General features: G+C 40.1%; 1 protein-coding gene across 6 annotated transcripts in view; it reads right to left on the bottom strand.

Annotated features, from left to right (window-relative positions):
• The window catches only part of atrx (ATRX chromatin remodeler), a 202025-nt gene that overhangs the window by 137716 nt on the left and 36963 nt on the right, over positions 1-27346 (bottom strand). For all 6 annotated transcript variants that reach the window (XM_072270906.1, XM_072270902.1, XM_072270901.1 and 3 more), the window contains 7 exons: positions 25734-25780; positions 23834-23964; positions 23076-23192; positions 13854-13963; positions 11536-11603; positions 7890-10612; positions 3438-3513 (listed from right to left, as the gene is read on the bottom strand). In XM_072270906.1, the coding sequence (XP_072127007.1) occupies positions 3438-3513; positions 7890-10612; positions 11536-11603; positions 13854-13963; positions 23076-23192; positions 23834-23964; positions 25734-25780 (3272 nt within the window). The remainder of the gene's footprint in view (positions 1-3437; positions 3514-7889; positions 10613-11535; positions 11604-13853; positions 13964-23075; positions 23193-23833; positions 23965-25733; positions 25781-27346) is intronic.

The raw sequence follows: 27346 nt of genomic DNA, 5'->3' as shown, positions 1-27346 counted from the left end.
ATTTCACTTTGGATGCCAGTGATTACATCTGAATTACTTGATCTGTAAACAAGAAAAAAAACTTCCAGCAGCATATTTGTACCCAGTATCAAACATAATAATAGCAGTCTTAAGATCTGCAGTCCAAGGCAAAAACAGATGCCTTTTTCTACATTTTTTCCAATGCAAATATTTTATGCACAATATAGAAAAGAACAAGTTGTCTAGAAATACATAGTTAACATAATAAAATAACATTAAAACAACATTTTACATTGTGGAAAATATAATGTCGCAAAAGGTTAACATATACTGATGCAGCTCCATGTGGAAAAAGTTCAGAAGACTATGGTAAAGTCACAAAACCAATTTCCTGTTTTTTTTAAACTGAGCTATTCTATCAATTTTACTATTTGGCACAACTGCTCATGGCTTAGTAATTAACAGCTGCTGAATTAGCTTATGTTTTTAATTATGGATGTTGGTCTGTCCCATATGAATACCACTCTTCATGTGGTTTAACTCACAGCTCTACAAAATCTTTCCTTGAATGCCTTCTGGGTGCTTCAAATCTGGCCAATCTTGTCTCTCTCCCTGAAAATAGTCCGAGTTTGCACACATTCACCGTAAGACTAATTTTAAGTGAGTGCTTCCAAGCACTGCTTTCTTACTTTGATTAGCAATACAAAATATTAATACTTAATACAATACAAAGTATTTGGCAGCATTACCACAAAATTCTAAATGGCTGGATTTATATTTTCATAATAATTTGGAAATAGCGTCAAAATGGCTAGGTTATATTTTAGATTATTCTGTTCAACGTTCTAACCTGAAGAATGTAAGAACACCAAGACAGTGGTGTCAAAGTTATATGGGGTAATGACACATTCAAAGTCAAATACCATTTCTCTTCAGGACAACATAATAATTCATTGAAACTAATCACTCTTAACAGTTGCACCAATTGATAACTTTTTTTTCCATTTATATCTGAATTTAATTAACTCCTTTGATGACAAATTTAAATCTAGATGGTATGTTGCTTCCCAGATGCCTGGGTCAGAGACGTCACGGATTAAATACGTACACTTAAGGTGGAGGGTGAGCAGCCAGCAGTCATGATGCACATTGATACCAATGACATAGCTTAAAAAAAAGGATGAGGTCCTGAAGAGAGAAGATAGGGAGTTGGGAAGGACGCTAAAAAAGGACCTCAAAGGCAAAAAGCAGGATCTCTGGAATGCCACAAGCAGTAAGGGTAAGAATAGGATAACATGGCTGATAAATAACTGGCTAAATAATTGCTGCAAGGGGCAACGTTTCAGATTTGTGGATCACTGGGATCATCTTCTGAGTAATGTATGACCTGTACTAAAGGGGCAGGTTACACCTGAACTTGAGAGGGACAATGTACTTGCTGGCAACGTACATGAGCAACAAGATGACTAGAGTGAGGATAGATCTGCTTAGGAATAAAGGGATAAACGTGCCGAGTCAAATGAGATAGGGGAGGGCCTAATTAATAAGTTGTTTCGCTGTGAAAGAGGTACTGTGCTGGAGTGTTTTGATGTCAAGAACAAAGAAGTACGCGAGATTCTGAAAGACATTAGAATAGAAGAGTTGCTGGGCACAATAGGTTATACCCCAAGTTATACAGGAAGCGAGTGAAGAGATTGCAGGAGCATTGATAGTGATCTTTGCATCCTCCCTGGCCACAGGAGTAGCACTAGAGAACTGGAAGATGGCAAATTCTTGTTCCATTGTTCAAGAAAACTAATAGGGATAATCTTGGGAACTACAGTCTTACATCAGTGGTCCCCAACCACCGGGCTAAACTGGTCCGCGGTGCACAAAAGGTTGGAGACCTCTGAATTAATAGAAAGGATTCTTAGGAATAGAATTCACAAGCATTAAGAGAAACATATCTTTATAGGGATAGTCAGCATCGCTTTGAAGTGCAGGTTGTCCTGCATGAGCCTGACAGAATTTTTCAAGTGGGTGACAAAGAAAATTGATGAACATGGAGCCATGGATAAGGTGGTGTACGTGGATTTCAGTAAGGCATCTGAAAAGGATCCCCAGAGTTGGCTCATTCACAAAGTCATGAGGCATGCAATCCATGAAATTTTAGATGGGTGGGTTCAGAAAAGGCTTGCCCACACAAGGCAGAGGGTGGTAGTAGATGGAACATGGTGGTCGGTGACTTATGGTGTTCCACAAAAATAAAAATGTTCAAAAATATTTCTGCTGTTTTTACTGAACTGGTGATTGTTTTAACAATTTCAGAAGCCAAAAGTAGCAAGTCAAAATACAGACATATCCCCACCTAAGGGGAAGAAATGCTTCTACTTGTCCCAAAGAATGCACAGTGAAAAGAAGAGTTTAAATTATGACTCACCACACAAAAAAAAAAATCATTGGGTACACAACAGGCCAGCAGCTCCCATTCTACCAAATTGAATTCCATCCAAAAAATCTGAACAAAACATCTGAGGAGCATATACCAGAAGCTGCAGGGTCTTCAAAATACCAAATTGTTCTGAACCCAAATTCAGAAATAGGGGACAACAGCTCTCAATTTTGCTACCTATTAAATATTTAACTGAAACTGTAAATGAATAGGAAAACCCCACCTTCAGTCTCTGACAAACAAACTACTAAATATGATTTTTAAAATTTTATCAAGAGCTTGTGTATTATTCTCAGGATTGAAAGAAAAATAATTAGCTTCGTTGGCCTAAATTGCCCTTTCTGAAATGCTGTCCCCAAGTTAAAATATATCATGATAATAGATAAATGTTTTATAGCTTGTATTTTGACCCAGTTATCTCTCTTGAAAACAGCTTCACAATTAGCAAGTTACATTTTCAATCTTCCTCTCTTTATACAAGATAAAAAGACAAGTTTATTAACACATCTCTAAGTAGAAAAATATCTTCTATTCATTCCAAATCAAAAATTAGAAAACCCAGTCCACAAAGAAACTAAAAAAAAGTCTTCATCTAAGTAGGCATGATGCAAGCACATCTAATTAAGAGGTAGAAAGCACTGTGAAGAAACATATCATGTAACAAATTTTCCCAGATACTTCAAAGCATGTGGTAACCTTATGGATAATATTCAATAAAACATGCAGGATCAACAAGCACTAAAGAGTGACAATTAACCTTAGTTTTGAACATTAAATTCCAGTTTTAACATTTTGATCCACAGTTTCAATAAAAATATGGGAGAAGTTTTTTTTTTAAAACATAAAATGGGTTTATTAAATAAATTTCAAAACTTAAAAGGCTTGAATTTATTTCAAGTGTTCTTACAAACAAATTAGGGTAATGTGGTAAGACAAAAAGGAACAAGTGCTGTAACTAAATTTTGGTGCTTAAAGAAATGGCCATGATTGCATAACATACATTTCTAATAAATTTTTGTGAAGTCCACAATGTAGAAATTATTACCTATTCTCAGGATCATCATCATAATCGTCACTGGCACATTGGGTGATATTTTTTGAATTGCCTTCTGCTTCATCACCTGTAAAGACATAGAACTAACCTAAGTTATGACTTACACAAATTACAGTGCCCTGTTCACCAACAGCTTTGTAGCGAACTGCCAGCATGTTGGACAGCTCAGGGAAACTCGTTTCCAATTTCCATAATGGTGCATTACAATGTGGAAGTCAAAAGTTAGATATAGGGCAAACCAGCACACCTAAATGCTCCTTCACTTCCTGCAGCCAGAGGATTCTTGGCAAAGGAATTGTGAACCATACAGAAACATAGCTGCAGTGTTTATGCCCAACATATTCAGTTTCAAAACAGTATTTTAAGTCCTTACATTTGTAATTTTATTGGTAGAAAGCTAATAGGATTTTAAAGCAAAAGTTGCAAAAATATCTTTATCACATTAATCCTTAAATTGAAAGACTATAAAGAACTCACACAACTTCAGCACTTAATTTAAAAACTCAAAAACTGAAAAGTGGCAATTCATGTAAAAGGAACTGCTGAAATATGTGGAACAAGTGAGTGGCAATTTTAACAGCTGTGCACCCAGTATGCACACTTCAACAGATCCAAGATTTATTCAATGGAAATGCTTTTGTCAAAATGGTTGTAGCCATGCAGATTCAGAATACAATTAATGGAAAAAAGACACTAACAATTAATGAGCTACTACTAAGTACAGATTGAGAATTAATGTAAAAATAAATAAATATCCAAAGTCAAAAGGAACATGGTCAGAAAAAATATTTTAGCTGACTAGTTAAGCAGAATAATAAATCAAATAAAATTCCTTCTATAATGTAATGGTAGTTGATATTCAACTAAACAGATTTTATCATTTCAGTTGATCATGAGGAATTAATAGGGAAGTTATTTAAGTTACGAGAACCATTGTAAGGATAGACGATTACGTGGAATGACTGAAGAATATTCAACATCTATCACTAAGAAATCACCAGCATTTTGTTTGTTGCAATATTAATTTACTTCAGGCCCGTTCTAGACTAAATGGTATATAGGGATCCTTTTCCACAGCATCATTTGGGCCCAAGCAAATGATGCCAGGGAAAAACTGGAACTTTTTTTCTGGCGAGATCAAAGATGACTTTTTATACAAAGTACAACAGAATTTTTTTTAAATTTAGAGATACAGTGTGGAACAGGCCCTTCCGGTCCAACAAACCGCACCACCATCAACCCATCTATTTAACCTTAGCATAATCACAGGACAATTTACAATAATCAATTAACCTACTAACCGGTACATCTTTGGAATGTGGAAGGAAACTGGAGAACCCAGAAGAAAAACAATCATTCACAGGAAGGATGCATCTGAACTCCGACGCCCAAGCCATAATAGCATTATGCTAAACGCTGCGCTACTGTGGTGCCCCGTTATCGTGTATCAGATCTTATAGATCCATATAAATCATCTGCATTAGCATTCATTACTTGGCACACCTGCATATAAGTCATGGATAACAGCATGTTCAGCAGTGCCTAAGTTTTTTTAAAATCAAGTTCAAAGCTTTGCTCAGGAGAAAAACATGCATTGCAGATAATTTATATATCAATATCTATAGTATCATAACGGTAAGAGTGGCTGGATTAGTGTCTTCTCTAGTCCAACACGAGTTATATTCATCCTGTGTGACAATCCTATCTGGCCTCTCAAGCCTACTGTCAATCTCATCATCAAAACTAAAACATGGCACTCCCACCTATCCCCATTACATTTCATCCCTTTTCATATCTGCAATCAATCCTTAAAAACAGTCAAAGTTTCTGCTCATATTATTCTGAGGAAGAAAGCTCCAAACATCATCAAAAACTGTCATACACATCCTAAATGGGTAGCATGCTTTTTCTTTAAAAACCAGGTTACAGAATTCTCCCAGAAGATGAAGCATCCTTTCCAAATCTATGTCATTAAGAGCTTTCAGGATCTTGGTGACAGGACCAACAGTTCTACACAAATTTTTATATGTATCGTTACTTCCATAGAAATTTAGTGGAATACTGCATTTAAGCTTGACAATAGCACTACAACATCACTACAATTACATTCAATTGTCAACAAGATTACTCAATGATAACACAAACACCTATGTCAGGATGCTATTCATTGACTAAAGCTCAGTATTTAATACCATCATTCCTACAATCCTGATTGAGAAGTTGCAGAACCTGGGCCCCTGTACCTCCCTCTGCAATTGGATCCTCAACTTCCTAACCGGAAGACCACAATCTGTGCGGATTGGTGGTAACATATCCTCTTCGCTGACGATCAACACTGGTGCATCTCAGGGGTGTGTGCTTAGCCCACTGCTCTACTCTCTATATACCCATGACCGTGTGGCTAAGCATAGCTCAAATACCATCTATAAATTTGCTGACGATACAACCATTGTTGGTAGAGTCTCAGGTGGTGATGAGAGGGCGTACAGGAGTGAGATATGCCAAATAATGGAGTGGTGTCACAGCAACAACCTGGCACTCAACGTCAGTAAGACCAAAGAGTTGATTATGGACTTCAGGAAGGGTAAGATGAAGGAACACATACCAATCCTCATAGAGGGATCAGAAATGGAGAGTGTGAGCAGTTTCAAGTTCCTGGGTGTCAAGATCTCCGAGGATCTAACCTGGTCCCAACATATTGATGCAGTTATAAAGAAGGCAAGACTGCGGCTATATTTCATTAGGAGTTTGAAGAGATTTCGTATGTCAAAAAAATGCACTCAAAAACTTCTATAGATGTACCATGGAGAGCATTCTGACAGGCTGCATCACTGCCTGGTATTGCAGGGTGCTACTGCACGGGACCCAAAGAAGCTGCAGAGGGTCATAAATTTAGTCGGCTCCATCTTGGGTACTAGCTTACAAAGTACCCAGGAGATCTTCAGGAAGCAATGTCTCAGAAAGGCAGCGTCCATTATTAAGGACTCCAGCACCCAGGGCATGCCCTTTTCTCACTGTTACCATCAGGTAGGAAGTACAGAAGCCTGATGGCACACACTCAGTGATTCAGGAACAGCTTCTCCTCTGCCATCTGATTCCTAAATGGACATTGAACCCTTGGACACTACCTCACTTTTTTTTAAATATATAGTATTTCTGTTTTTTCTGCACAATTTTTAATCTTATATATTTAAACAGATACATACACACTGTAATTGATTGATTTATTTATTATTATTTTATTTTGTTTTCTTCTATACTATGTATTGCATTGAACTGCTGCTGCTAAGTTAACAAATTTCTTGTCACATGCCAGTGATAATAAACCTGATTCTGATACTTCAAAAAGCTACTTAGAAACTATATAGAGAAATTATCCTTAATCACAGAGTGCCAGCATTTAAAAGTATTTCATATGCAGCAATCATATGGTTATGAAATACAAGCTTTTAAAAAGCCTGTTGAAAAGATTTCAAGCCAAATGATGTACTACTTATTACCAAATGAGGGTTGTATATACAACAGTGAACAATTTTAATTGTATCAATAAATGGGTTCTGCCATAATCCTTTGTTTCAGATCTCAAAACGACTGTGGTGCAAACACTGAAATGAGTTGAATTCCAAACATGAGATGAGGGCAACTGCCCTTAACTGGCACACAATCAACACCCTAAACAATGTGGCATACAGGGGCCATGCTACGCATTGCCTATAAAATGCACTGGCTTCTACATTTGAAGACAACAAAGGCAGCAGGAAATGAGAACACTTCAGCAAGCTCCCCTTCAAGTCACACAACACCCTGACCTGGGAATACATCACCAGTCTAGTCACCACTAAACAACACTTGTTTCTTCACTAATAGTATTTCAGTGTTTCAAGGTGATTGCTCACGATTACCCTATTAAGAGCAGTCAGAGATGGGCAATATATATGTTGCCAACAATGATCAGATACTAAAAACAACTTTTAAAAGTAAGCACTCAATTCACCATTGATTTCCTCCACCTACTAAAAATAATATTTAACATTGTTCAATCAAAAATTTAGAGATTGGTCCTTTATTACTATACTAAGAACACTAACTCAGTTTTCAAGATAACACATGCAAAATGCTGGAGGAACTCAGCAGGCCAAACAGCATGTATGAAAAAAAAGCAGTCAACATTTCGGGCCGAGACCCTTCGGCACGACTGGAGAAAAAAGTATGAGGAATAGATTTAAAAGGTGAAGGAGGGGAGAGAGAAACACAAGATGATAGCTGATTGGTGAAAGAGATACAGGGCTGGAGAAGGGGGGGGGGGGGGGAGTCTGATAGGAAAGGACAGGGCCAAGGTTCTTGCCAAATGTTTTGAGAAAGCCAATATAGTTAAATATGGCATGCTTTGAGAACACAAGGCACTCATGCAATATGTAAAAATATTAGATAAAATTCACCTACCTGATGACTGGCAAAATCCAGATCCAGTTGCAAGCATAACGTTTTCCATGATAGGCTGTATTTTTTGTTCATCGCTACTTCCTTCTCCAGGAAGATCATGCTTGTCCACTTGCTCAGCTGCTTCATCACCATCTGACGAGGATGAAGAGGTTTGCTTTCTTTCCATAGCTCTTTTCTTGCGTTTCAATCGTGTTGTCTTCTCTTGAACAGATTTTGCAGAAGCTTTCTCATCATCTTTGAATGAATCATCCTCATCTTCCTCTGTTGCCTGCTTTTTTGCTTTCTTTGAAGATGATTTTTTTGCAGCACTGATTTTACTCAAGTTCTTGATTTCCTTTTCTAGGTCAGAGTCATAGTTGGAGGAGTCAGAATGATGTCGTCTTTTTTTATTAATAACACAAGTCCTTTTACTAGTTCTTTTTCTTTCCTTTCCACCAAAATCTGAGCTGGAGGTTGAACACTTCCTCTTCCGTTTAAGACTATCTGTGTTATTTGCTCGGGGCATTCGTTTTCTCAGATCAAACAACCGTGTCTTTTTAACTTTTTGTGATGAATCACTATCTTTGTTATCAGCATCAGATGAACTATCATGTTTCACTGCTGCCTTTCTCAGTACCTCTGGTATCTCATCAGAATCAGAGGTAATTTGTTCACCAGGTTTATGCAATGTATCTGATTTATCAGGATCAGATTCTTCCATCTCAGACTTGACACTCTCATTTGATGTTTTTGATCGGCTAGTCTTGACTTTACCTGAAGAATTTACTTTTTCATTGTCCTTTGATTTATTTTTTGATTTCCTACGTTTCTTGCCACCACCACTTTCAGTGTCTTCCTCCGATCTAGAATTGACAGTCCCTGCCCCTCCAGGACGTCTTAGGGGTGTAGTCTTAAAACGAGGTGAGCGCTTGGTATCAGGGTCCTCTGACAGAACCAATGCATCATTTGCAGCATCATTTTCAACATTTTCTTCATTAGATTTTTTCTTCCTTCTTCTTGTAAAATTTGCTTTGCTCATTTGAGATTTCTCTGCAATCTTTTTGTTTTTAGTCATACTGTCTGCAGCACTGATGCCATCCCCAAGCCCTATATTAACCTGGCTACCATTTCTATCACCACTGTCTTCTCCAGTATCATGGTTCTTATCTTCACCTGTATCAGATGCTGATGCAACTTCAGCACCACTCTTGTCATCAACTCCACCAGCATCAGTATTATCCCTCATTGCTTCAACTTCACTCCCATCCCCAGCAGCCTCTGCATCATTGCCAATATTCCCAGGAACCTCAACTTCACTGTCATCATGCCCTGCAGACTCAGCTTCATTTGCCCTAGCCTCAGCTTCACTATCACAACCACCCCCTGCCTCACCTTCATTATCGCCACCATCCCCAGGCTCAGCTACACCTCGTTTACTCCTCCTCAGCAATTTTTTCCCACGTAGACCCTGTGCTGTTTTCTTACCCTTCTTCTGTGAAACTGGGGACAATTTTGTTGAAATTTCACGTTTCACTGAACATTTTGTACTCGAATCAGAGTCAAACTCTGAAGATTTTTCTGAATTATTGCGACTTTCAACAGTATCAGGCATTGCACACTGACTTGCAGAATTATTCACTGTATCCGTATCTGGTAGCAATGAGTCAGAAGCCTCAAACAAACCTCCAGTTAGTGAAGAAACACATCCCATATGCAATGCTTCATCTAAACTGTTAAGTAAAGTGGCTTCTGCCATTTCTGATTCAAGCCCCTCACTTGAGCTCCCGTGTGGAGCATCTGAATTGTTGTTGTCCAAAGGGTCACTTAACGAACAGTCATTGGCAATACTATTTACTGCTGGATTAAGCATTAATTTATCTTTTTCTACCTTTATTTTTTCATCTTCAGTAGCCTTATCAAGTTCACTTGAAACCAAAGTCACTTCCATTTGATCAGATTTGTCTTCTGCCAAAACACATTTTTCTGCCATTGTTTTACCAGGTACTGCATTATTCTCATTTTTAGTGGATTTCTGTGCCTCAACTTTGATAACACAATCTTGTAAGGATTCAGTAGATTTTTTTTGCTCCGTTTCCAAGTCTTGAATTTCTTTATCTATGACCTCCTCCAATGCATGATGTACTTTCTTTAGATCACCAAGCACAGATTTAAAAGCTCTCAATTGTCTCATGTTTACATTAGGCTCAGATTCATCCAAGTCTTTTTGTTTTAAAAAATTAACAAAGCTAATATTCAAGTTAGCAGTTGTATCAATTAGTTTGCGAGCCTTCTTCAGAATCTCTTTTGGTACTTTCAATGCCTTGTAGGAATATGTAATAGTTCCAGATCCTGAAGAAAGACTCTTCAATGAACTTGTATCTTTTTCCTGTCCATTACAATCTTTACTGGAAATTCTTTGAGTATTTTTATAATCTTGATCTACAGACTTGTCACTGTCATGAGGGCCTGGAGACTTGCATTTCTCATTGTCAAATTTAAACTTTTCGAAGTCTTTCTTCCTTTTGTTTTGCTGCCATAGCTGATCAAGACACTCAAATACACTGTCACAAGCTGTGACCAAATCCAATAAAGGCTCTGGATTACATACATAGCAGTACCACTTTTTGTTTTCATCCATAATATTGGAAAGTTCTTTTCTACCCAGGTTACGCAATATGCAGCTTTTACAAAATGCATTGTGACAAAAGTCACAACAAATCAGATTTCCACCTTCAGCACACCATCTGCAGCGAAGAACAAATATGAGTACAATAAAAAAAAACAGTGTCAGAGAAATAATAATCTTGATCCTTGAAATTATTTTCTTTAATGGAAGACCCAAGCCAACAGCTGCAACAAGAGCAACATGGCAAGGAATTATATCACATGCAGCTTTAGTACAAAAAAATTACATTCGTCTCATTGAAACTGTTAAGAATGAAATACAAAAATCTGATTCCTACTTAAACAAGTATCCAAGTGCTGAGCTGTAAAAGCATCCAGCTGTGAAGATGGCTGTTGTATCTTCAAGATAGCTCAGTCTTCAGCCTTTTAAAAATTAGTGATTATCTCAAATTTGAAATGTAATCCTCCCATTAAATTGGTTTGTTATATCTTTGCTTTACTGGTTCAGAACTTAAGGTCAACTTTAATCTACTTGAAACAAAGGTGCGCAGGATTCATGCTATGATCATGTTATCACTTCCCACACCCTATCCACCCCAATCCTTTTCTATAATCACCCATGACACTGAGACAAGAATCTTAGCAGCCCAGCGAGAGTGGCTATATTAAATGGCATCCTGACTACGTATCCTGAGGGAAGGGGAGGGAAACAAACCTAGGAACAAAATAATACATTTGTCATAATTGCAGAAGTACAAGAATTGAATCAGGCAAGTTTCAACAAATACCCTTGAGCCACAAAGTCTTATCAAAATGATCCTTAAAATTAGATGATTAAACTTTTCCAATTCCATTTTTCTGTGCTAGGAGGTTTTAGGCACTTCACCCAATGGAGCTTTTACGCCTGAAGGTTATAATGTTAAATTTTCATTTCTTAAACTGGTGTAAAAAGGGAATGAATAAAACACCAAATTGATCAAACCAGAGTTCAAACTTCAGGTATGTGACTATAATGAGTAAAGGAAAATAAAGCACTGCTCACCTGCACTGTTCATCCATATCATCAGCATCTCTGCTAATGTCATCACTCATATAGTACTTATGGCAGTTCTGTAAAATGTACATTAGAACTCAGTCACATTCAACATGAAAACATTTAAACAGCTGTATTATTACAATCCTTTACTTAACTCAGTTATGCCATTGCTCTCAACAGGAATTCTGCAGATGCTGGAAATTCAAGCAACACACATCAAAGTTGCTAGTGGACGCAGCAGGCCAGGCAGCATCTCTAGGAAGAGGTGAAGTTGACGCTTCAGGCCAAGACCCTTCGTCAGGACTAACTGAAGGAAGATTGAGTAAGAGATTTGAAAGCTGGAGGAGGAGGGGGAGATCCAAAATGATAGGAGAAGACAGGAGGGGGAGGGATGGAGCCAAGAGCTGGACAGGTGATTGGCAAAAGGGATACGAGAGGATCATGGGACAGGAGGTCCGGGAAGAAAGACGGCGGGGGGGGGGGGGGGACCCAGAGAATGGGCAAGGGGTATATTCAGTGGGACAGAGGGAGAAAAAGGAGAGTGAGAGAAAGAATGTGTGTATAAAAATAAATAACAGATGGGGTACGAGGGGGAGGTGGGGCATTAGCGGAAGTTAGAGAAGTCGATGTTCATGCCATCAGGTTGGAGGCTACCCAGACGGAATATAAGGTGTTGTTCCTCCAACCTGAGTGTGGCTTCATCTTTACAGTACCACCCTTACCACCATTCAGGGCCCCAAACAGTCCTTCCAGGTGAGGCGACACTTCACCTGTGAGTCAGCTGGGGTGGTATACTGCATCCGGTACTCCCGATGTGGCCTTCTATATATTGGCGAGACCCAACGCAGACTGGGAGACTGCTTTGTTGAACACCTACGCTCTGTCCGCCAGAGAAAGCAGGATCTCCCAATGGCCACACATTTTAATTCCACATCCCATTCCCATTCTAACATGCCTATCCACGGCCTCCTCTACTGTAAAGATGAAGCCTTATATTCCGTCTGGGTAGCCTCCAACCTGATGGCATGAACATCGACTTCTCTAACTTCCGCTAATGCCCCACCTCCCCCTCGTACTCCATCTGTTACTTATTTTTATGCACACATTCTTTCTCTCACTCTCCTTTTTCTCCATCTGTCCCTCTGAATATACCCCTTGCCCATCCTCTGGGTACCCCCCCCCACCCCCCTTGTCTTTCTTCCCGGACCTCCTGTCCCATGATCCTCTCATATCCCTTTTGCCAATCACCTGTCCAGCTCTTGGCTCCATCCCTCCCCCTCCTGTCTTCTATCATTTTGGATCTCCCCCTCCCCCTCCAACTTTCAAATCTCTTACTCACTCTTCCTTCAGTTAGTCCTGACGAAGGGTCTTGGCCTGAAACGTCGACTGCACCTCTTCCTAGAGATGCTGCCTGGCCTGCTGCGTTCATCAGCAACTTAGATGTGTATGCCATTGCTCTGCCAAGTATATTGAAATCAATGTTCCCAGTAACAGCAGCCCTTGCCCTTGCTTGCTCCAAAAGAGGAATCCATTAACAAAACAAAATCACAGAATTTATTCCAATAAAGTAGTATGCTCCATAATTAGAGGGAGAAAACCTATTGAATTCTAAGTTATGTCAGCAATTGGTTATCAAGGCCTATTAAGCATCTGACATTGTATGAACAAGATTCTACTTTATTATGCAAGCTATCAATTGTCTCAATCCAAGTTTTGAAAGACTATACTTCCAGTCCTACAAAATATAATCAGACCTTCAAACTCTACAGCATAATCAACATTATTGATTCAGCAATACAGCTCGGACTAGGCCCTTCCAGCACTTCAGGCCACCTCAATAAATCCAATTAACCCTAACCTAATCACAGGACAATTTACAATGACCAATTAAACCACCAGGTACACCTCTGGACTGTGGGGGGAAATCAGAGGAGAAAACCCACGCATTCGAGGAGGAATTACAGAGACTCTTTACAGAACAGTGATGGAACTGAACTCCAAAACAGCTGTGTTAGCATCACACTAACATTATAAAGTATCAAAAGCCCTTTTGGCCATAGGATGGTGTCTATACAGCAGATTCTTAACAAGATCAAGTGACTACCCTTGCAATTAATCTATGGATTTCAACATTGTATGAAATGTATAAGGATTTAGCCTTCCACTTCAGCCAAATAAAATTAACCTGATAAGACCTCCAGGCAGGAGCATTCTCAATCATGCTTAAATTTGCCACTAATTTAATTACTTTAAATACCTGATCATTACATCACAGATAGTTGCTCATGTTTCACTGGAGCATGGTATATTTGAAAAACACCTACCTTACAAATAAGAACTTTCAGTGCAGGATGCCGCTGGACTGAATCCTTGTGAAAGTGGTTTACTTGCTGCCCGCAAGCAGTGCAGCTGACTATTCCTTGCAGATTTTCATCTGGCAGTGAAAAATTTCAAGTTTACATTGTATATTAGCTCAATGGCTGCCAAAATAAAGCAAAATAAAAGAGAGCACTGTATTTCTAATGCAATCTAGTACCCAGAATTATGTTGCACAGCTTCAGGTGCAAAGGGACCAACAGCCGGTATATCCATGATAAAACATCACCCTTACTGCATTCAAGCCCCTGTTGTAAGGATTAGCATACCACTAGATTTTAAGTTTTAAAGTTCAGAATCAGAATTCCAGATATAAATTCACTTGCTAACCCAAATCAGGAACTACATTAGGATAAAGATTAATCCAGGCAAAACCAATGAAGCAGAAATCTTCATCCCAAAATATCCTTTAAAGTCAAAATTCTGAATCATAGTTAATTTTTAAAATAATAAACACAGGAAATACTTAGCATCGGTGGAGAAAGGGCAAATTAATAAATTAACCTGGAATGGTAATTATTTGTCAGAGCACTTACAGTGCCTTGAAAAAGTAGTTAGCCCCCACTACTATTTTCACATTAGTCTCATTTTCTAAATTTAAAATCTTTTGAAGTAGGATTTTTTGAGCTAATCTACAAACATTCTGCATCATGTCAAATCAACAGAAAAATTCCAAAAACTGTCAACAATATATTAAAAATTATAAAACAAAATTGCGAGGCTGAAAACATATTCATCCCTTTGTAATTACTATGCTAACTTACTGCAGGTACAATACTGTATCTTACCAACTCATCCAATACATAATGTAACTAGATAATTGAAGGATCACCTGTTTTCAATGAATTTAATAGAATAAATATCCACTCCCTCTGTAAGGTCTAACAGTATGGTAAATTTTCAACAGGCCAAGCCAAATGAAGATAAAAGAGCGTTCAAGACAAGTCAGAGAAATAACCATAGAGAAGCACAAATCTGGGAAAGGGTACAAGACCTCCAAACATAGAAAATAGGTGCAGGATTGGGCCATTCGGCCCTTCGAGCCTGCACCACCATTCAGTATGATCATGGCTGATCATCCAACTCAGAACCCTGTACCTGCCTTCTCTCCATACCCCGATCCATTTAGCCACAAGGGCCATATCTAACTCCCTCTTAAATATAGCCAATGAACTGGCTTCAACTGTTTCCTGTGGCAGAGAATTCCACAGATTCACCACTCTCTGTGTGTAGAAGTTTTTCCTCATCTTGGTCCTAAAATGCTTCCCCTTTATCGCTAAACTGTGACCCCTCGTTCTGGACTTCCCCAACATTGGGAACAATCTTCCTGCATCTAGCCTGTCCAATCCCTTTAGGATTTTATACATTTCAATAAGATCCCCCCTCAATCTTCTAAACTCCAGCGAGTATAAGCCTAGTCGATCCAGTCTTCCATCATATGAAAGTCTTGCCATCCCAGGAATTAATCTGGTGAACCTTCTTTGTACTCCCTCTATGGCAAGAATGTCTTTCCTCAGATTAGGGGACCAAAATTGCACACAATATTCCAGGTGTGGTCTCACCAAGGCCTTGTACAACTGCAGTAGTACCTCCCTGCTCCTGTACTCAAATCCTTTTGCTATGAATGCCAACATACTATTCGCCTTTTTCACCGCCTGCTGTACCTGCATGCCCACTTTCAATGACTGGTGTATAATGACACCCAGGTCTCATTGCACCTCCCCTTTTCCTAATTGGTCACCATTCAGATAATAATCTGTTTTCCTGTTTTTGCCACCAAAGTGGATAACCTCACATTTATCCACATTAAATTGCATCTGCCATGAATTTGCCCACTCACCTAATCTATCCAAGTCACCCTGCATCCTCTTAGCATCCTCCTCACAGCTAAAACTGCCGCCCAGCTTCATGTCATCTGCAAACTTGGAGATGCTGCATTTAATTCCCCCAACAAGTCATTAATATATATTGTAAACAACTGGGGTCCCAGCACTGAGCCTTGCGGTACCCCACTAGTCACTGCCTGCCATTCTGAAAAGGTCCCGTTTTATTCCTACTCTTTGCTTCCTGTCTGCCAACCAATTCTCTATCCACATCAATACCATACCCCCAATACCATGTGCTTTAAGTTTGCACACTAATCTCCTGTGTGGGACCTTGTCAAAAGCCTTTTGAAAATCCAAATATACCACATCCACTGGTTCTCCCCTATCCACTCTACTAGTTACATCCTCAAAAAATTCTATGAGATTCCTCAGACATGATTTTCCTTTCACAAATCCACGCTGACTTTATCCTATGATTTCACCGCTTTCCAAATGTGCTGTTATCACATCTTTGATAACTGACTCCAGCATTTTTCCCACCATCGATGTTAGGCTAACCGGTCTATGATTCCCCAGTTTCTCTCTCCCTCCTTTTTTAAAAACCAGGGTTACATTAGCCACCCTCCAATCCTCAGGAACTAGTCCAGAATCTAAAGAGTTTTGAAAAATTATCACTAATGCATCCACTATTTCTTGGGCTACTTCCTTAAGCACTCTGGGATGCAGACCATGGCCCTGGGGATTTACCTGCCTTTAATCCCTTCAATTTACCTAACACCACTTCCCTACTAACATGTATTTCCCTCCGTTCCTCATCTCACTTGACCCTCGGTCCCCTTCTATTTCCAGAAGATTAATTATGTCCTCCTTCGTGAAGGCAGAACCAAAGTAGTTATTCAGTTGGTCTGCCATGTCCTTGTTCCCCATGATCAATTTACCTGTTTCTGACTGTAAAGGACTTACATTTGTATTAACCTATCTTTTTCTTTTCACATATCTATGAAAGCTTTTACAGTCAGTTCTTAATGTTCCCTGCCAGTTTTCTCTCATAATCTTTTTTCCCTTTACTAATTAAGCCCTTTGTCCTCCTCTGCTGGACTCTGAATTTCTCCCAGTCCTCAGGTGAGCCGCTTTTTCTGGCTAATTTGTATGTTTCTTCTTTGGAATTGATACTATACCTAATTTCCTTTGTCAGCCACAGGTGCACTACCTTCCCCAGTTTATTCCTTTGCCAAACTGGGATGAACAATTGTTATACTACCTGCAAGCTCAGTGCAGTTTATTGCAACAGTGGAAAAAATATGAAACTGCAGACACACTTAGTCACTGGAGAAGAATGGTACTGGTAAGAGAAGGTTCAGTGATGCTAAGTGAGAAGTATGAGTGAGCTGAACGAGTCAGTGGCTACAACTGGAGACGAAGTTTATGGCTCCACAATCTCTAAGGCCTTGCACAAAAAGGGTATTTATGGAAAAGTAACAAGGAAGAAGCCCTGGCTAAAATAAGCACATCCTTGTCCATCACTTAGAAGATACTGTAAACACGTGAAAGAAGGTCTTGTGGTCCAATGAGACTAAAGTGGAACATTTTGGCCTCAATACTAAGCTGTACATGTGATGTAATCCAATATTGTGTGCATCAGCCAAGTAACACCATCCCTACTGTAAAGTATGGTATCTGGTCAAGATTGATGGAAAGATGAAAGCTGCTCAGTACAGAGAGATCCTGAATAAAAAACTACTAGCCACTGCCAGAAAGCTTATACTGGGGCGGGAAGAGTATAAAAGGAGATTTTTTTTGGCGATTTGATTGAGGAACGACTGCGCAAGCGTGTGGACATCAGCCAGTTAGACGGGTACAAAGAGTTTAAAGAGTGATAGGAGTAGAGGGAGTCGAAGTACAAGGGCTTTGGCTCAACGGGGCTTCGGCGATAATGGGTCAAGGCGAGGTAACTTATTTGCGAAGAATAGGAAGTATGTCTGTGAGACCAGTGTACTGTACTGGGTGTCAGATGTGGGATGTCCGGGAGACACCCAGCCTCCCGGATGGCCACATCTGCACCAGATGCGTTGAGCTACAGCTCGATGACCTTCGTCTGGTCAGGGAAAGTGAGGAAGTGATAAAGAACTATAAGCAAGTAGTCACACCAGGACGTCAGGAGACATATAAGTGGGTAACAGTCAGGAGAAGGAAGGGCAAGAGTCAGATACTAGAGAGTACCCCTGTGGCTGTCCCCCTTAACAAGTACTACTGTTTGAGTACTGTTGGGGGGGGGGAGGGGGAAGCTACCTGGGGAAAGCAACAGTGGCCGTGCCTCTGGCTCAGAAGGGTAGGGATAGGAAGAAGGTGGCAGTAGTGATAGATGACTCTGTAGTTAGGGGGTCAGACAGGCGATCTGTGGATGCAGGAAAGAAACGTGGATGGTAGTTTGCCTCCCAAGTGCCAGGGTCCGGGATGTTTCTGATTGCATCCACAACATCCTGAAGTGGGAAGGTGAACAGCCAGAGGTTGCGGTACATATTGGTACTAACAACATAGGTAGGAAAAGGGAGCAGGTCCTGAAAACAGACTACAGGGAGTTAGGAAGGAAGTTGAAAAGCAGGACCTCAAAGGCAGTAATCTTGGGATTACCGCCTGTGCCACGCGACAGTAAGTGTAGGAATAGAGTGAGGTGGAGGATAAATGTGTGGCTGAGGGATTGGAGCAGAGGGCAGGGATTCAGATTTCTGGATCATTGGGACCTCTTTTGGGGCAGACGTGACCTGTACAAGGATGGGTTGCACTTGAATCCAAGGGGGACCAATATCCTGGCAGGGAAGTTTGCTAAGGATATTGGGGAGAGTTTAAACTAGAATTGATGAGGGGTGGGAACCCAACTGAAGAGACGGAGGAATGGGTGGTTGGCTCACAAATAGAGAAAGCTTGTAGACAGTGTGAGAGGGAGGATAGGCAGGTGATAGAGAAGGAATATACTCAGACTGATGGTTTGAGATGTATCTATTTTAAGGCAAGGTGTATCATGAACAAAGCGGATGAGCTCAGAGTCCCCTATCACTGCTGCCATCCTCTTCCTTTCCCTACCCTTCGAAGGCACAGGGCCGGCCTCTGTGCCAAAGGTGTGGCCACTGTTGCTTCCCCCAGGGAGGCTGCCCCCCCCCCCACAGTACTCAAACAGGAGTACTTATCGTTAAGGGAGAAAGCCACAGGGGTACTCCCTAGTATCTGACTCTTGCCCTTTCCTCTCCTGACTGTTACCCATTTATCTGTCTCCCGAAGCCCCGGTGTGACTATTTGCCTATAGATCCTATCTATCACCTTCTCACTCTCCCGGACCAGACGAAGGTCATTGAGCTGCATCGCCAGTCCCTAACCCGGTCCCTAAGGAGCTGCAGCTTGACGCATCTGGTGCAGCTGTCGCCGTCTGGGAGACTGGGAGTCTCCTGGACTTCCCACATCTGACACCCAGTACAGTACACTAGCCTCACAAACATCCTTCCTGCTTCTATTCTTCACAAGTAACTGAACTCGCCTCGACCCATTATCGCCTAAGCGCCGTTGAGCCAAAGCCCTCCTACTCTGTCTCCCTCTGCTCTGTTGCCTGCTCTATAAAGCTGTCTTCTTTTTAAACTCTTCTCGCTGTTCTAACTCACTGACGTCCATGCGTTTGTGCAGTCGCCTCGATGGTGTACAAAGACTGTTGAAAATCTAGTCAAGAAAAGAAAAGCTTACTAAAGGTTCAAAAAAAAAACTAGGTAATTAGAGATCTAGAAAATTATAAGGCTAGCAGGAAGGAGCTTAAGAATGAAATTAGGAGAGCCAGAAGGGGCCACGAGAAGGCCATGGCGAGCAGGATTAAGGAAAGCACCAAGGCATTCTACAAGTATGTGAAGAGCAAGAGGATAAGACATGAGCGAATAGGACCAATCCAGTGTGACCGTGGAAAAGTGTGTATGGAACCAGAGAAGATAGCGGAGACACTAGATGAATACTACGATGTTCACTACGGGAAAGGACCTTGGCGAATGTAGGGATGACTTACAGCGGACTGTAAAAGCTCGAGCAGATAGACATTGGGAAAGAGGATGTGCTGCAGCTTTTTGAAAGCATCAAGTTGGATAACTCACCAGGACCAGATGAGATTTACCCTAGGCTACTGTGAGAGGCGAGGGAGGAGATTGCTGAGCTTCTGGCAATCACCTTTGCATCATCAATGCGGACAGGAGAGGTTCCAGAGGATTGGAGGGTTGCAGACGTTGTTCCCTTATTCAAGAAAGAGAGTAGAGAAAGCCCAGGAAATTATAGACCAGTGAGTCTTGCTGGAGTTGCTGGAGAAGATCCTAAGAGGCAGGATTTATGAACATTTGGACAGGCATAATATGATTAGGAATAGTCAGCATGGCTTTGTCAAAGGCAGGGCAACCTTACGAGACTGATTGAATTTTTTGAGGATATGACTAAACACATTGATGAAGGTATAGCAGTAGATATAGTGTATATAGATTCCAGCAAGGCATTTGATAAGGTACCCCATGCAAGACCTATTGAGAAAGTAAGGAGGCATGGGATCCAAGGGGACATTGCTTTGTGGATCCAGAATTGGATTGCCCACAGAAGGCAAAGAGTGGCTGTAGATGGGACATATTCTGCATGGAGGTCGTTGACCAGTGGTGTGTCTCAGGGATCTGTTCTGGGATCCCTTCTCTTCGTGATTTTTATAAATGACCCGGATGAGGAAGTGGAGGGATGGGTTAGTAAATTAGCTGATGACACAAAGGTTGGGGGTGTTGTGGATAGTATGGAGGGCTGTCAGAAGTTACAGCCGGACATCGATAAGAGTTAAAACTGGGTGAGAAGTGGCAGATGGAGTTGAACCCAGATAAGTGTGAGGTGATTTATTTTGGTAGGTCAAATATGATGGCAGAATATAATATTAACGGTAAGACTCTTGGCAGTGTGGAAGATCAGAGGGATCTTGGGGTCCGTATCCATAGGACACTCAAATCTGCTGCGCAGATTGACTCTGTGGTTAAGAAGGCATACAGTGCATTGGCCTTCATCAACCGAGGGATTGAGTTCAAGAGCGGAGAGGTAATGTCACAGCTGTATAGTACCCTGGTCAGACCCCACTTCGAGTACTATGTTCAGTTCTCGTCACGTCACTACAGGAAGGATATGAAAACTATAGAAAGGGTGCACAGGAGGTTTACAAGGATGTTGCCTGGATTGGGGAGCATGCCTTACAAGAATAGGTTGAATGAACTTGGCCTTTTCCTCTTGGAGCAACGGAGGATGACAAGTGACCTGATAAAGGTGTATAAGATGATGAGAGGCATTGATTGTGTGGATAGTCAGAGGCTTTCTCCCCAGGGGTGAAATGGCTAACATGAGAGGGCACAGTTTTAAGGTTCTTGAAGTAGGCACAGAGGGGATGTCAGGGGTAAGTGTTTTTTTTTTTACTCAGAGAATGGTGAGTGCTTGGAATGGGCTACCAGCAACTGTGGTGAAGGCGGATACAATAGGGTCTTTTAAGAGGCTCCTGGATAGGTACATGGAATTTAGATGAATAGAGGGTTATGGGTAAACCAAGGTAACTTCTAAAGTAAGTACATGTTTGGCACAGCATTGTGGGCTGAAGGGCCCATAATGTGCCGTAGGTTTTCTATGTTTCTAAGTTCATTCTTCATCAGGACAATGACCCAATGCACACTACCAAAGCAACCATGCAGTGACTTCAGATGAAGAAAACTGATGTCCTTGACTGGCCCAGAGTCCTGACCTCAACCCGAATGAACATCTCTAGCAAAACTTTAAGACTGTTGTCCACTGCTGTGCCCCAACTAACCAGACATTGCTTGAGCAACTTAGCAAGGAAGAATGAGTAAATCTTACTCCATCGTGTTGTGCAAAGCTAATAGGGATTTATCCAAAAAGACTACTGGCTTTAATAGCTGCAAGAGGTGGCTCAACTATGTACTGAGCAAAGAGGGATGAATACTTTTGAACTGCTGCTATTTCAGTTTTTGAATTTTAGTTTTTCATGCTTTACAATTTTCCATTTTTTGGGCTCTACCGTAAAGAAAAGGAGCACGTGATTCACAAATTAAATTGTCAGTTAAATGCATCAAAATCTCTGGTTGTAGTGTTCATTTATGTGCACAAAGTGGTGGGGCTGAATACTTTTTCAAGCCACTATACGTTTGCTTTATTTCAGATTCCCTACATTTGCTTTTCAATTCAAAATACTTATAATTTTAGAATTCCTTCTGATTAGTTAACAATGTATGCTGTCACAAGAAGATTCCTAAGCCAAGTCGTTTTGATGTCTAGGAAAATCAGCAATACTATTAAAAAGAGGCGGAAACAATAAAACAACAGTCATGTTCTCACTCCATTGGCATCACACTTTGCAGCTGGACTAATAGCCAAACAGTGAACAATTATAGAGTAGACCATTATATTTAGACATTAACTGAAGGCCTACCTAAATGCAGTCAAGTTTGAGATCAGTCATTCTGGACAATTTAGTATTTAAAAGTTAAAAAACACAAAACAGCAGCTGTCTATATACACAGATAACTGAACATAGTAATCAGATTTTAAAATAGTTGTATGCTAGCCCTTACATACAAGGGCTTGAATGCAATATTCGTGAAGTTTTACTGTGACTGTCTGGCTACTTCTCCAATTACATCCAAAGCTGTGCGCACAATCTGAGTAGTGCTACAGTCTGGAAGTGAGCACAGAATCACATTTTTATTAATGCCATTCCATGATTTGATTACGAGGATAAAATTACAAGGTTTCATTTGTTGGAACATTCAGGGGCAAATGCGGAATTTTTAAAAGGAATTTGAAAGATTGACAGATTTCTGCTGATGAAAAGTTGATGAAAAGTGGACAAGATGACACAACAAAATCAAAACCAGGACAATCAAGAGAGAAATTAAGGAAAGCCTTAACAGCACTTACTTGCACACGGGATACCTGTTAACGTAACAATTTCAAACCAAGGGTTCAGGATTTTGCTAGGTCTTAAGGAAGTGAACACAGAATTTAATCCTTCTCAGTCTTAGCTGGTGACTCATTCCTAACCAATCGTAATCTCAATAAAAAGAACAGGGCTGAGGGATTGAATTCTTGTCCAAAAACAACAATTGCTGGTTTTAATATTATTACTTAACTTTTAAACCTTATTTTCACTTTTAGAAACTGAAACCAAATCCATTCTTTCCCTGCCACCAGTCCGGACAAAACTCAAAATAATTTCAATAACTTGATCAAGCATTTAGAGAAAACTACAACGTCATTAGAATTTTTAATAGTTAAGCAAAATATTTTGTCTACCTCCACGTTTCTTAGATGTTTCCATTTTGTTTTTAGGATTTCTGTTTCTAAATTCAGGTCCTCGGAAGTTATCTTTATCTTCATTCCATACTGGTTCAGGCTGTACAACGACTGTGCCTTAAAAGGTGATTTAAAAATTTTAATGTAAAATATTAAACATTATTAAAAATAGACAATTAATATTACCTATTTTTCTTTAAGAGAAAAGCTGTAAGTTAACAGGAGGCTGAAGAAACTGGTGGCTTACTCCTAGCCAGATATCAGGGTTGCACTGAACCAGCTACACACAGCAGGACAAGAGGAACCCACACTGGACTATCCTTTTGATGTTCCCCACGTCCTGTGGAGAATAGTCTGGGCAAAGTCTCCATTGAGGCACTGTTAAAATCAGGACCTAAGCACAGAGGGAATTTGCAAGGCACTACTCCACACTACATTCTTCACATTCAACACACTTTAAACAAAAGATGCCATACATATGAATATCTGGGTAAGGTCTGTGTACATGCTAGATACCATCTCTGACAAAGTATTTAACATTTCTCCTCAGTCCTCTAATGTAAAAAAATGGCGTGGCGTTCTAGAATTTTCAATGCTAGATATTCAAATTAGATTTATCGAACAGTTTACACGTTATACTCTAGAAATTATGTTTATTTACCAAGTCATACCATAGTCATTTTCAATTACCAAAAGTGCAGATTTGTGCTTATAGCATTTCCCAAACATTTTGAACTGTACAAGACTGTGAGACCTACCTTTAGGCAAACAATTCACATCTAAATCATCTGTGTCCTCAATATTTGAAGTTAGTTTTTCACAATCAGATGTATTGTCATTTGATGTTTCATCATCTGATACAATGTGCTTTGTTACAACAGAGGGTTTCCTTCAAAAAGAAATTAAATACCATTTTCAAGGTTTGAAATAAGTTTCACCATCAGAAGCACAATAGCACCATGGATCACTGGAATATTCATGGTGTGCCATTTTCACACCGCTACTTTCATTAGTGTAGGAGATGCCAACTTCAGTTATTTCCAACAAACTTAAAACTACCAAAAGTTTCAAATGGTTTCCTTCAGTGAAGCTGGCAAGCTGACAGTACTCAAGACTTTTTTTAAAAATAAAAATTTTACCCACAGCATTATACAGCTCCTCAGAGTTGGTGTAAACTATCAAGCACCTATTTACACTAACCCCACTTTATTCTTCCTACATTCCCATCAAATCCCCCAGATTAAAACACTCATCTATACACCAAGGAAAAATTGTAGTGGCCAATTAACCTAGTAACCCTCATCTCTGATGCGTGGCAGGAAACCGGAGCATCTAGAGAAAACCACAAAGAGAAAGTGTGAACTCCACGCTACAAAAAGTAGTGGATACGGCCCAGTCCATCGGTAAAGCCACCACCACCACCACTGAGCATATCTACATGGAGCGCTGTTGCAGGAAAGCAGCATCCATTATCAGGAACTACTCTCTTGTCACTGCTGCCATCAGGAAGGTGGTACAGCAGTCTTAGGACCATCAAAATCAGGATCAGGAACAGTCATTAACCCTCAACCATCAATTACTTGAACCAGTGGGGATAACTTCACTCTCCCCATCACTGTACTGTCCCCACAACTTTTGGACTCACTTTCAAGGGCTTTTCATCTCATGTACTTGATATGTGCTCACTTTTTCTTATTTTTATTAGTAAAGTAGAGGTCTCCATCAGGCAGAGTTGACCATGGACATTGCGTCCTAGCTGTTGCGTATGTAGCAAGCTCCCCCTCTCCATGCATCTGATGAACCCAAAGTAACTGACAAAGTTTGGTACTAGCAACGTTGCAGGAGTTGCCAGTCAGTAGTCTGCATTGAACTCAAAGTAGGACTGACTGCCTTCGGTTTTCCCCTCGGAGTTTACTCCCAAAGTCTCCCCCCGACTGGATATAGCCACAAGGCAGTGGAGGTTTAAGATCAGTTTTCCTTCTCCTAGATGAGCTGCCAACCACGGCTGACGAGCCTCATCTGCCTGAAGAGACTGGTTTTAAGGCACAGCCTTTGTCCCTGCTCTGTCAGTAGAAATTGTTCTGCCTTATTTTTATTATTATCATTTCTCTTCTTTTGTATTTGCAGTCTGTTGTCTTTTATACGTTGGTTGTTTGTCTGTCCGATTGGGTGTGGTCTTTCATTGATTCTATAATGCTGCTTGGATTTACTGAGTATGCCCGCAAGAAAACAAATCTCAGGGTTGTCTAGGGTGACATATGTACTTCAATAATAAGTTTACTTTGAACTTTGGGCAGCACAGGAGGTAGGAAAAGAATGTGGATTGCCAAAGTTTTGAGGCAGCAACACTAGTGTCTTGCCTTTTGTTAAAATAACTAATCGACACAACACATCGTCACAGAATCCAGAACCTATCAGTAGTAATATTTACATTTACCTCTTGATCCTATCCTTTACAAATTATCAGAAGAAAATATGTTATATAACTAAAAATAAAGCCATTTGCCCCTTCAGAAGTAAAATATCCCCTGCAACCAACTCTTAGGGACTACGTAGCAATAGTCCAGTCAATAAATATCAATCTACGATGATGTAATTGAATGGAAAAAATGTTTCCAGTTCCTCTATGGTATTATGTCATACATTTAAAATACTAACCTTCTAGAACGGGATGATCCCAAAGACTTTGATTTTTGACTGGAGACCTTTAAACAAAGGAACAGGTAAACTTAGGCTTACAAATGCTTCATCACAAAGTAACTAAAATGAATTGATACGTAGTTATTAAGTTTAAGTAACTGGATAATTAACTTTGAGAATAATATTGAAGAAACATATTGTACAAAAACATGAAGCCAAGTTCAACGCTGAATTCCAGGCAAACTATCAAGGATGAGAAGTCACAAATGATTCCATTTAGTTTAGTCATCTTCAGGAGCTTAAATACATGCTCAGTGAGAACACAGTTTGGTGCATCAAAAGCTGGTAAAATCAAGAGCAGAATAAAGCTATTTAATTCAGATACTAAATCTAAGAATTTTGCCCACATACATACAAGTGGTTACTTGACAATGGGCCATGGGAACCATGGGATTGTGAGAGGAAGTTCTTTTTTCGTAGTTAGAGAATGGCGCTCAAAGGACTGTATCAATTCAAGACTTGAAACCAAGAGATACATGCTTGCAGTATTTAGCTGCCACAGAAATGTTAACAAACTTCTTGTTAGACAAAATTAACTATATTCATAAGACCGTAAGATATAGGAGCAGAAGCAGCCCATTTGGCCCATTGGGTCTGCTCCGCCATTCAATGACTTGACCTCCACAACCTCTCATGGCAACAAATTCCACAGATTTACCACCCTCTCATTAAAGTAAATTCTGCATCTCAGTTCTAAAAGGACGTCCTTCAATCCTGATGATGTGCCCTCTTGTCCGAGAAACCCCTACAATGGGAAATAACTTCGCCAGATCTAATCTATTCAGGCCTTTTAACATTTGGAATGTTTCTATGAGATCTCCCCCCACGTTCCTGAACTCCAGGGAATACAGCCCAAGAGCTGCCAGACGTTCCTCATACAGTAACCCTTTCATTCCTGGAATCATTCTCATGAATCTTCTCTGAACCTTCGCTAATGTCAGTAAATCTTTTCTAAAATAAGGAGCCCGAAACTGCACACAATACTCCAAGTGTGGTCTCACAAGTGCCTTATAGCGCCTACTCAAAGGATTTTCTTCAGCTATTGGGAAAAAAATCCTCCTGGTCATCCTATTGTGACATCCCACTTCTTTTTTTGCAATAATGGTGTTTCCAGTTTTTCTTTCAAAAAAGGTTTACCTTGAAACTGTTATTAATTTATTTCCTCAACCTTGCATAATATTACAATGTGGTACAAGATGAGTCAATAACTTCTCAATCAGTATCATTGACTAGATACACGTGGAAACGCTACCTCTGAATACCAGCTCAAAAGTATTCCCAATTTTATTCCTTTTCTTCACATCCATCACAACAAACAGTAAAGCCAGTCATAACAAATCAGTTATGACTCCTATCACAGTTACTGCTTGGAAAGGTCACGGATGCATCTTTTTCAATCTTCCACTCCTGATATAAATAGATCTCATTCACAAAATAATGACAGCAAGTTCTAACTTGAAATTTGAATGTATTATTACAAAGTACAGAAATAAATTACGTGCTTTCTTGGGGTAACCTCCCATTAGCGTTTACAGCTGATTTACAACTACTAACAATAAAACTACTAGCAG

Source organism: Mobula birostris, chromosome 10 (genome assembly GCF_030028105.1).
Source record: "Mobula birostris isolate sMobBir1 chromosome 10, sMobBir1.hap1, whole genome shotgun sequence".
Classification (NCBI taxonomy): Eukaryota; Metazoa; Chordata; class Chondrichthyes; order Myliobatiformes; family Myliobatidae; genus Mobula; species Mobula birostris.
This window is presented reverse-complemented; position numbering and strand designations above follow the sequence as displayed.